This window comes from Neolamprologus brichardi, chromosome 15 (assembly GCF_056152115.1).
Source record: "Neolamprologus brichardi isolate AB-2024 chromosome 15, ASM5615211v1, whole genome shotgun sequence".
In the NCBI taxonomy this organism is placed as follows: domain Eukaryota; kingdom Metazoa; phylum Chordata; class Actinopteri; order Cichliformes; family Cichlidae; genus Neolamprologus; species Neolamprologus brichardi.
Window position 1 is genome coordinate 38,820,792 of NC_142118.1, and position 11,709 is coordinate 38,832,500.

The 11,709-nt window shown below is 42.9% G+C and overlaps 1 protein-coding gene across 3 annotated transcripts in view; it reads right to left on the minus strand.

The window, feature by feature from the left end:
* szt2 (SZT2 subunit of KICSTOR complex) overlaps positions 1-11,709 on the minus strand; it is a 118,411-nt gene that overhangs the window by 38,593 nt on the left and 68,109 nt on the right. For all 3 annotated transcript variants that reach the window (XM_087852907.1, XM_087852906.1, XM_087852905.1), the window contains exons 52-59: positions 10,006-10,205; positions 9,661-9,827; positions 8,463-8,560; positions 8,234-8,366; positions 6,975-7,105; positions 4,903-4,950; positions 2,877-2,998; positions 2,189-2,374 (exon numbers count right to left, since the gene is read on the minus strand). In XM_087852907.1, the coding sequence (XP_087709033.1) occupies positions 2,189-2,374; positions 2,877-2,998; positions 4,903-4,950; positions 6,975-7,105; positions 8,234-8,366; positions 8,463-8,560; positions 9,661-9,827; positions 10,006-10,205 (1,085 nt within the window). The remainder of the gene's footprint in view (positions 1-2,188; positions 2,375-2,876; positions 2,999-4,902; positions 4,951-6,974; positions 7,106-8,233; positions 8,367-8,462; positions 8,561-9,660; positions 9,828-10,005; positions 10,206-11,709) is intronic.

Genomic DNA, 11,709 nt, shown 5'->3' on the forward strand with positions numbered 1-11,709 from the left:
GGTCATTTGCTGTCACCACATGTGAACACATGATGGCTGATCATAGTTAGCTGCCTGCTTTCTTTCTCTAATGCAGGACAAGCACAGCACCGACTGTGAGAGAGCTGCTGGTGACTCAGCAGGTGCTGAAATACCATGAATAAAAAATACGCCCTGGCTTCCAAATCAAATCCTCGAATACTACTTTCAGTCCATACTGCAGCTTCTCTTATAAAGTCAGTATGACTGGAGTTGGAACCGATTCCTCTGTCAGAACACTTTACCTACTTATATATAGTTATATATATATAGTTAGAATAAAGTATGCGATATTGAACCCAAAACAAATCTCCAGGGCTAAAACATGAAGTCAGTGCTTAATGGTCAAAAAGCATATCAACAGATTTGTATCAAAAATGCATTGATCTCTATTTTTAAGAATCGATGGGGCAGACAGGTGAGGGCAGACTGAGCTACTAGATACCTGCTGGGGTAACTGGACCGTAAAGTACGTTTTGCTGGATTTTGTAGGAAGTGTGCAACTGTACAGTTTAACAGTTTGATGCTGCGCTCCAGTCATGTAGTGCAATCTACCCAGCAAAGCATTTTGTGACCTGTAAATATTAAAGGAGACTGCATGAAGTATCCTCAGAGACGGACTTTGGTAACGTGTATGTAAACAAAACAGGGGTCACCAAAAAGTACATTGTTTATACACAGAAAAAAATTATGTAGTAAGCAAGGTTATTATCGTTAACGAAAACTAACGAAATAACGAAAACTAGAAGTGAAAAAACATTTTTGTTAACGGAAATAAAAATAAAAACAAAAAAGGAAAACTAACTAAAACTATAATGAGTGTTCACAAAACGAACTAAAATGAACTGAATTTATAGCAAAAATGTGTTTAGTTTTCATTGATGTGTGCGTGTCATACAAGAGTCAAGGGTGAAAATGAAGTTTAGTTTCCAGATTGTTTTCTTGCTGTGTCTCATTATGCCAGCAGGTGGCAGCACGTTAGTCGAGTCGTCTGTGTCGCTGCTCCGTCCACGCGCAGAATCATGTCAGGAAAAGTCGGGAGCCAGAGTCCAATTTGGGATTACTTTGAATATGACTGTGTTTTGGATAAAGCAAGTGTCTTGTAGTGGAAACAGACAAATTATGAGGGACATTTCTAAAGGGGAAAAAATCCCACAAACCTTAAAGTGCACTTGAAAAGCTCACACAAGAAGGCTAACCTAGCTTAGCTTGAGAAGGTAAGGGAGCACACTCAACCCTCATCCCCAGAAACAGAAGCTAACCCCAGGCAAGGCAGCGTGATGCATCCCGAGACAACAGGACGGGGATATCTACACAACTGTGTGAGTCAATTACCTTCAAAAAGTTTATCAATTCACTTGAACCAAAATTACGAACACCCGGTGCTGCGAGAGTTAATAGTCTCATTGGGGCCAAGATATAGATTTTATAGTTGCCTGGTATCAATGGTTGTTCATCTGCCTTTATTTATTTATTTAAAGAACCCATAGGTGGGAATGTGAGTTGTCTGTCTCTGCGTGTTAGCCCTGCGACAGACAGGCGACCTGTCCAGGGTGCAGTATGGTAGCTGGAATAGCAACATACCCAAGGATGAGCAGAATGACTGATATGATGAAACTGGGATTTTGTTACACTTAATTATTGCAAACACGACTAAAACTATAACTGAAACTAATCAAAACTAAACTGAAACTAAGGATTTTCAAAAAAATAAAAACTAAACTAGCAAACAATTGGTAAAAACTAATTAAAACTGATATAAAATTGAAAATCTGAAGTCAAAACTAAATAAAAATAAAAACTAATGAAAATTGCAAAACTATTAAAACCCTGGTAGTAAGCTTTTTATTTGTGGGCATGAGTGCCAAATCTGATTACTGATTACTTATAAGACGACAACCTGCTCATAACCTAAGACGCAGTGACGTCATCCTGTTTTTAAAACGTGCATTCAGCAACCAGTTAAGGCCATCTTTGAGGTACAGTTTATGTACTAAATGGTGCTTCATTGCTGAAATCCTCTGTGTGCTCTCTCTGACTCACTTTGTGTACAGACATCACACAACGTCCCTCACAAATAACTAACAATTCCCATGATGCTTTTCTTCCTGCACTGCTGTCGGCCTGCTTACAACACACCACATTACAAACTGTGCCAGCGTGTTTTTACCTGCTTGGAGTCTATTTCATGGATGGGAGCGTCGGAAAAGCAGTAGTGATGGAAGAGACCCATCTTCTGATTGAACAGGCAGTGGACAACATGAGCCCGCGCATTCTGCCACTTCACCAGACGCACCAGCTCGCGGTTCAGAGAGGCGCCCAAATCCACGGACCAGTTGTAGCTGTACAGCGTCACCTGGAGAACCAATGGTGAAGCATTACAATTATGTTTTAAAGACTTGTACTTAGAAACATAATTCCACAGCTTAACTATGAAGCACAATGAGGAGATGTGTGCTACCTTTTTGAAAAGATATCAGAGAAATTTAGATATCAGAAGGTTCAAGGTAACTTTATTTATACACATAGGCAAAATAAATGTGCTTTACAGAAAGATGACAGCATCTGGCTTCAAACACACTAATAAAGGTTTAAAACGTAGAGGATTCAAAACAGATCTTTGGCTAATAACCTGGCACGTGTGCTTATATGTCACACATTTTCATTATTGCAGGCAGTTTATACACATGCGCTGTCAGAGCACCGTCTTTATTTGGTAAAGCACCCACTGACAAAAACACATCTCAGGACAAGTTCATGTATTTGAAAGCCATTACAAAAGGTCCCTTTGGGATCTTGTTCTCGGCCCGGCCTGAGGGATATACAGAGTACACAGAGGCCTCCATATCCCAAATCACCTTTTTGTCCAGGATGCTGATGAAGAGGAACCGCTGGCGAGGAGCCATTCCCACCCCGGCCTGGCTCGGACCGAGCGAGTCGCTCTGCTCCAGAGCATCGAAGCGCTGGAAGCCTTTATGAGCTGGACAGAAAAGACAGGAAGTCAGTGAAACAGCAAAGCAACACAAAGCTGCCCAGCAGGCTGTGTCGTGTCCTTTAACAAAGAGTCCCGACTCTGATGACAATCTTTACTGAACTGTCAGACGAACATAACTTTAAACACAAATGTACCGGGCAGCTGCTTCGCAGGCTTTTCACTTCCTGTGAGGTTTTGTGGTTTCTGAGGTTTCACTGAGAGTGAAAGCTTTACTGTGATGCTGCTTCTGACATCACAGCGTTCACACAAAAACCGCGTTGGCTTGATTATCAGGAGTGAAGAAACGTGGTTATCATTTAAAACCGATTTAAACCCGTTTGCGAGCGGCGGGCGTGATATCTCCGCAGAATGATGAAGTAATGTCATTACCACAGAAAGGTCGAACAGCATTTCAGCTTCAAGATGATTTAAGGTGCGCTTAAACTAAACTTGTTGGTGCTGCAGCTTTATAAAAGCTTATGAGTGCAACCACACAGCTCGTACACTTTTCTCTCAATGTGTGGGTTTAATTCTCCTCGTCACTGTGACACAAAGTCACGGCTGGTTTTACTTCACTTTGGTTTGTGGCAGAGACGCACGCTTACGTGTTGTCAGAGGTTTAGTTATTTATTTGTTACCTCAGACGTATAAATTAGTGATATTCATCCAAACTCTGAAGCTATGGAGAAACTATTGAAAAAAATAATCGCTAACATCATAAACGCATAAAGGACACGAGTGTTTCTCACAATACTGGTAAAGTGTCAGTGCATCAGAGTCCTGAGCTGCTCGGACTGTGAGGAAGCTCGTAATTCAGTTTCAAAGTTTGCACCTGCAATCTGGGACGATCAGCTGATCCTCTCATGACTGCAGCTGTTATTACTACAGAAGAAGCTGTTTGATATGAACGCCTCAGTGTTAGGCCAGCACGTGCTTTAACAGTGCACGGTCTGTGAGCTCGCGCTGCTGGACTTCCTGAAGACGTCCACGCAGCAGTAATGCCACTTACAGTTGTAGTGGAGGGAGACATTTGACAGACTGACTTGTTGCAATGGTGCCATCTTATTACAGAGTCACACTTCAGAAACTCCCACAAACAGCGGCTGTGCTGAACAATTTGATTCAGCAAAAGGACGAAAACGCTTGAATTCAAAGGTCCAACACGTGGTGCATGTAGTGTAATCAGAACCGGACATGGGCTCCAGTGCAGGAGAAACTCTAACTGCAGAAATAAGTCTGATTGTAAAGGAGTCAAAAATAAAAAAACATTTATTTTCTAAATTATGATCGAGCTGTTAGCCAATGAGCATCGAGTATCCCGCGGCTTTCACAGTCGTAGCTCGAGGATGAACAAGAGGACGTCACATGAACAGATCCGTGTTTTCTATACAGTCCACATTAAAAACTTTGCTATCACAGCGAAACAATTAGTCTGATTAACTGATGAGGCTACATAGTTAGCATCAGTGGTTATCGTTTTATGACGGCTCCGTTTTGTTACAGGGTGATCAATACATTTAAAAACACGACTGAAGCAACTTCAGTCGTGTTTTATGTATAATGTAAAACAAATTTCATAAAATTTTTAAGACCCATTAAAAATGAATTTAAGACATTTTAATGCCTTAAATTCAGATCATGGATTTTACAAAACTGCAGGTCTTAAAGTAAAACTTCTGTTTAACTGAAGAGGCGAACACGCTAACATCTGTTCATCACACTGACTCACTGAGACTTTCATGTCAACATGTGACGTACTCTGCTCTCTGTGAAAGCTCGCTGGTTACACATATATTTCAGCTGTTGATAATATAGCAGAAACAAACAAACAAACAAACAATATATTGACAAAACGCAGCCATAAAAAATCCCATAACCATGAAAGTTGTTGAGCTGAGGAGCAAACTTACGTGTGAACCTATTTAGCACTGGGCTGTTTTCCTCATCTGAACTGTCTTCTGTGGGTAAACAGAGGAGGTACAAACAGCACGGCGGCGTGGACAGTGAAACACAGCTCGACACAAACCGATGTAAGCAAACAAAAATAAGACAGATGTTAGAGAGCTGCGAGCATGACAGAGAAACACAGAATCAAAGAGCGGCGGCGGCGAGGACAGAGCACGTTCAAAGCTGGACAGGAAACACACGGAGCGTCTCCTCCACACGACTCATGGTGTTAAGTGTTAGCAACATGCTGCAGACAGGTCTGTACCAGCCTCTCCTGCTAATATAACAGCTTCACCTGAAGAATATTCTCACTAGAGCAGCTTTGTGTGATTAGCTGCTGCGACACAAATCAACAGAAACGAGGCCGAACTTCATTTTAGTCGAATAAATGAGAAAAAACTAGAAACAGAAGAAACAGAAGCTCAGCATGAGACAAAAACAGACTTCACTCATTGGACACCTGAAAGTACTCATAAGATATAAACTATACTACAGTTACATTAATATATCAAATTAAACTGTGTTTATGTTTTATAGCCATCGTTTTTGTTTGTTTACTTTATTATATGTAAATTATAGTTTTATTCTTTTGGCTTTTTAGTTTTTGGTGATTATTTACTACAGTTTATAACGTAGCATTTTATTCAACTATATGATGTTTAATCAACTTTCTCCAGGAAGTTTCTTTTTTGTTTGTTTGTGTAACTTTGTTGTGTTTCCATCCTCTGCTGCTTATAGTGGAGATGTTTGCAGCACATGGTCCAGCTTTACCGAGTCAACCATAGACTCCTCCCCCAGCAGGCATCCAGGTCAGACGCCTAAACAACCTCAGTTGGCTCGATATCAAACAGCTGCTTGTCTTTACCCCATGGACAAGTTACTCACCCACTCTGAGGGTGAGACAGGGCGGTGCCCCCCCACACACCCATGGTCGTCTCACCCATGAGTAGGACTGCAGACAGACCAGGAAGCTGAGAGCATCGATCTCACACTCAGCTCTTTCTCACCAGGATGGACTGTCTGACTGTTTGTCTCCCACTCCACTCATGAACAAGACGTTAACATGAACTTCCTCCAAACTGGGAGCGCACGTTCCTTCCTGTTCCACCGTAGAACCACAGCACTGGACTTGGGGCTAATTCTCATTGATGTTTCAATCAGTGACGACCTCTGTGTGCACTTTTATTTAAAACGTCCTTTTATTCCAGCTTCTGTTTGGTTTCAGTTTGTTTGTCTCATCGTCGTCTTTTCAGTCTGTGAAGCTCTTTGAGCTGCATGAGACGAACTACAGACTGAGATGTGATTGATGACAATAATGAGAAAACACAAAGAACATCACAGGATAATGTGTTTATTGGACTTTTATTTGACATGCTTTTACTTTATTATTGAGTCATTTTAGCTCATTAGAAGCAACAAATGACTCGAGCACATAACAGGCTCAGAACCACCAACAACACATTATGTGTTTTTATGTGATGTTTTTCTCTTTCTCATCGTCTTTATAAGCCTGTTTATTGCTTTTCAATTATTTTTGATCATTTCTCATTAAATGCTTTTATCCTGTTATTGACATTTATACTGTGTTTTGCATTGTGCCGTCCTGCTGCAGCTCGTTCTCACTGTTACCTTCATCTTGTTTTGTTTGGCCTCGATTCTGCTCATCTGTCAACTGTTTGTAATTAAGCAGGAGGGAGATGAAGTAATTAACAGTTATTCTACAAATTCTGCTACTTTGTAGATGATCAAATATAAATCCAACAATGTGTCATTTGAACATATGACACTGATATACTCGTACTTGAACAGCTGTTCAAGACTCATCACTCACTACATCTGTATCAGGGCTGCACAAATCTATGAACAGCCTTCATTTCTAATCAAATAATCTGATTTCCTGATGAATTGGAGAAAAAGGAAAAACCATGATGGGTTGTTTAAAACAGTGGAGTCGAGGTAGTGATGCATGGCCTGTGCAGTACAGAGGGGAAGGCAGTAAGGGGCTGATGTGAACGGCTGGTACTGCGGCGGTTACCTTGCTCTGTGCTGTAGTGCCACTGATGGAAGTTGCGGCCGATGAGAATGAAGCTCCTCACAGCGTCCGGTGGTTGGCTGAGGTTCTGGCCAAGAGGGAGCGGCACAAAATGGTCTCCAGATGTGGGGCAGCTGCAAAAAGTATAATACAGGTGCAATATTATAGAGCTGAACGACTTTAATGGCAGTGTGCAGTCAGAGGGCGCCCAGCAGGTACGGTAAATATCCTGTTAACAGTTTCCAAAGATATGGCTTCTACTCTACCTGAGCTCTCTAACTGCTTCATACAACACGTCCCACAGAAGCACTGTTTCTATGGCTAAGTGCATTGGATGCCTTCCAGTGGATGAAGCTGAGAGAAAGCTGGGGTCAGTATCTTGTGCGTGTAGACTGGAGCAGCCAGGCATCCAATCACCAACCTTCTGATTAGTAGATGACCTGCTCGGCCCCCTGAGCTCAGTCTAAGTGTTTCTGAGTGTGACCCAAAGCTGCAGCTGTTTGCTCAAAATCCTCAGTTTAAGAGTTTTTTCTAGACGTCACCAACACGAGCTGCTCTTCAAACCTTTAGTTTGTGAGGGGCAGCCAATCACAATAAACGCTGCTGTAAAGCAGGAGAAATAAAAGGGCTGACAGAGGATGAACTGGGGGCGGAAACAACCCGAAAACAGCGCCTAACTTCACATCTATGAGGTAAAACTGTGTCTATAGTCGTGTTCACTGATTATATGTCTGAGGTGTCTAAAGGACTGATTTTCGAGTGACTTGGTATCTGTGTGGCAACAATCAGGAACAAAGACGTTGTCTGGCTCCAGAGAGCGCACACTTCTTATTCACAGTGTTTTCTAATGAGCAGGCTGCCACGAAGGCTGAGAACAATTTGTTCGCTGCACTGAAAGAGATGAAAGCAAGTTTGACTTATAACCAATAAAAGTCATTCAAATTTCAGCTGAAGAGTCAAAATGATTGAAAGCATGAGGAGACTGAAAGTAGCTGCCATTTGATGAGTAAGTGCAGAACGCAGTGGGAACATCAGCTGCAGAGATGAAAGTGAATGAAAGCTGTTGAAATGTCGTTTGCATTGGAAGCAACAATCGACATTTGAGCTGAAGAGTCTCAGCTGAGGAGTTTCTGAATGTCAGAGCACAACAACAGCTTTCATGCACCTCGGCAACAAAAAATATCTCAACTCAGTGTTTTTATTGCTCTCAGCATTGGGAAGGTACGAGTGATGATCATGAAAGTCATGATGTAAAAACTCACCTCGTCTTTCGAAACGTCTTCACTGTTGTGTCGGCGGCCAGCGAGCTGACCAAACTGACGATCTCTGCCAAGATGGACGGCAGCAGGAAGTGTGAGGCCGTTTTAGTTGTACACTGCTGAATGGAGGGGCAACCTGAGAGTAACGCAGAGTGTGAGAGCTCACAGAATATAAACCCCCAACTTCTCAAATAAGTTTCAGATTCTGGACGAAAGTAGAGATAAAACTTACCGAGTTTGGCCATGAAAGTTATCCATGGCTGGCAGATATCTTGGTAAATGGGGTCCAGAGTGCCTGCGTCTCCCTCCTCAAACTGAGACAGCTGCCTCCTGCACAGCCACAAACCCCCCACACTTCATTAAAACACATTTTTATGGGACTCACAGCAGAGAGAAAACCTGCTTTGGTGGTTTAAAGGCTTGTTGCCATCAGTGATGCAGCGGTGGTCAGGTATGATTCTGCTTTCTCAGCTCCATATTTAAGACAGAAATGACAACACTACAATAGATGGTAAAATATTTAATCTTTAAATATGAAGTGGACAGTACTGTGACTCCGCCCACTCCAAGCATCACGCTGTCTTAGCCTTTTCTGAAAACAGGCATCGTGATCGCGCTGGAAGACGTCTGACTGTGAAACCAACTGCACATGAGCCAGCTAACAGCCTGTCAGTCACAGCAACTTGCTAACCAGTCCTGCTAGCATTAGCGGGTATCTTTCACCTGTAAATACACTGTTGAGTCCAAAAGGCAAACACAGCAGCAGCCAATAATCTAACAGCATCAAAATGCCAGTGAAGCTAAACGGTGACGATGCAGCAGCTGTGTGCATCTGTACAGCCTGAGACTGAAGAGCCACCAGCAAGACTGCAGCAGCTTACACCTACCAGCTTTCTCCATACATGGTGCAGACCCACCTGCTAGGACCTGGCGTCCACATATGTGGATCTCATTTTTCTCAGACACTACATCAGGTAAAAAGATCTTTGTTTTTACATCCACTCAGCCTAAACAGCAGAGAGAAATTAAAAATGCCATGAAGGAGTTTGTGTCTCAGGAGGTTAAATTTGACCACCTTCTAAACCAGACCAGAATAATTTCAGCTCTTCGTGCTTTCCTCTCGATATAAAGTTTTAATGCGCTTTAAACAAGCGGCTCTCAAAGCATTAATGTCCAAGTATGAACCCGAGGGGCCAATATATGATTGAGGGCCACACAGGAGAAACGCTGCATATATAATGTGTCGTGCAGCTTTCATTAATAATGATTGGTCCTGCTATGTCACACTCTTACATGAAGTAGAAGAAGGAACTGCACAGCCCACGTTTACCTCCAAGGACTGCATAAGGTTAAACTCTTTATGATTTCCAGCTTCCTGATGCAGTTAGTGTTCAGCAGTAATAACTCAAAGTGGCTTCAGTGGGTCCCACCTCTGGGTCTGCTCCAGCTCCACAGCCACCGTCTTGTCCTGGCTCCACTGCTGCTTTACAGTCTCCGTCTTGTGTCTGCGCCGCGCTGCTCGGCCCTCCTCTCCTTTCTCCTGCACAATGTCGTCTGTCGTCTTGGGGCTCCCGAGCTCGGCCGAGTCTGGCTTACTCTGATGGAGGGAAAGAAACATGCTGACTTTCATACGTCTGTGACGACTTCAGATTGTTTAACACATCTGATCTGTCGAAACTAGACGAACAGTCAATAAGCACTGGGATCTGTGCAGAAAAGTAACGATTGTTTTTTAAATGATCACAAAATGCTGACGTAGAAAGCCAGTAACTGACCAGTATGTCCCAGAAGCTGCGGCGAGTGCTTTTGCCAGTAGGCGTGGTGGACTCGGGTGTGCTACTTCCTGTCGTGGGGGCGCCTCCTACAGCTTGGATTAAGCTGATCGGAGATGGACTGGTTTTAAAAACCCTTGAGCCACTGCGCTGCCTGGGGCTGTCCTTCACCTCTCTCGCCTCGGGCAAAGGAATCAGCAGCCCTGAAGAACATTTCACAATCAAACTTCAATTAAAGTCGTAAACGTTTCCCAAGAGTGGCTGCAGCGAGATCCTCCATGCTGTTCTGCTTTCTGCCACCGGGTGTCACGAACACCCACATCCAAATACCCCACATGCTTCTAGATTATTCATTTAGTCTGTTAGGCAAACAAGCCTGATAAAGGAGGGATTTCATGACCAATTACATGAGGGTCAAACATAACATGGGAGGAGCTTTACTACATTCAATCAGTCTGTCGTACCAACGTGTTAAAACTTTACCTTTCCACAAAAGCCCTGCAGCTTCAGTATGTGCTGCTTCTCCTCATGTCATCCTCTGATGTTGGGTTAACCAAAAACAGATGAAATGCTTCTGGGATATCTGACAAATTCCAAAGTGTGGGGTAATTTGTTGTCCTTTGTGACCCATCTAAGTCTGCTTGTGCTGATATTATCAGCTCAGAGGACGACTTGCCAATTTTCTCTCATCACCATCATTAAACCTCTGATCTGTGTCATGATATCAGTGTGGAAGGCCACAAACAGATGAAGCAGCATGAATATTGGATTAATCCGGCCAAACGGGCCATTATGCAGCAGCAGGTGAACCATCTCTCTGAATATGTACAAAGGCCAACAGTACATGTTGGTAACAGAAACAGAAATTCTGTCAGCAAACCGAATTCTTCGCCTCGCTCTGAGGACGGCATTGATAATGTAGGCTCAGCTTTGTAGTTAAAGGGTTAGCAGGACGTCCCTTTGATACCACAAAGCAGTCCTGGGGGGACAGTTGCATCCATTTGTGAGACCTACCCAAGCACCATTTGGGTTGAGTAATTATCCGCTGAGTTGTTCCAGCTCAAGATTCAAGCATTAAACTAAAAAACTGAAAAAATAAATGATGGAAGAAGAAAAAACCCCATGGCCTTGTCCCCTACTACTCCGAAAGAGACTCGCGTTTAGGAACAGGACTGTCTGCGGGTCAAGAAAGCACAAATATAGAGGACACCTACACCTGGCTGTAGCACCATCTTACATGCTGTGATTGCAGCCAGTCCCCAACTCTCTGTGAACGCCACTCATGGCCACTGATCAATAGCCATGACAGTTAAATGATAATGAAACTGACCCACTGTTAGTCAGTGGTGCTACTTTCAGTCATTATGCGAATGTACTGATTATTAGTTTGTGGAAACCTGAAGGATGAGAAGGCGACGTCCAGATGAACAGAATCAACCTTTCGGTGCATCTGCTTGTAGTTTTGTCTTGCAGTGAACGTTTGTTATTTGATTTGCTAAAGACAAAAACATGAAACTGCTGCTGACACAGCTTTCATGTATCACCGTGCACCGCACAGCAACAATGTGTCAAAATCATTTTAGAAAAATAAACCTCTTTGGCTATTTTGGCTACATTTGCATATTTGAAGTAAACAGTGACCGTTTCAGACCCATTATCAAACTTTTAGACAGAGCCAATTATCTCTGTTGCTCCTCGAACATAAGC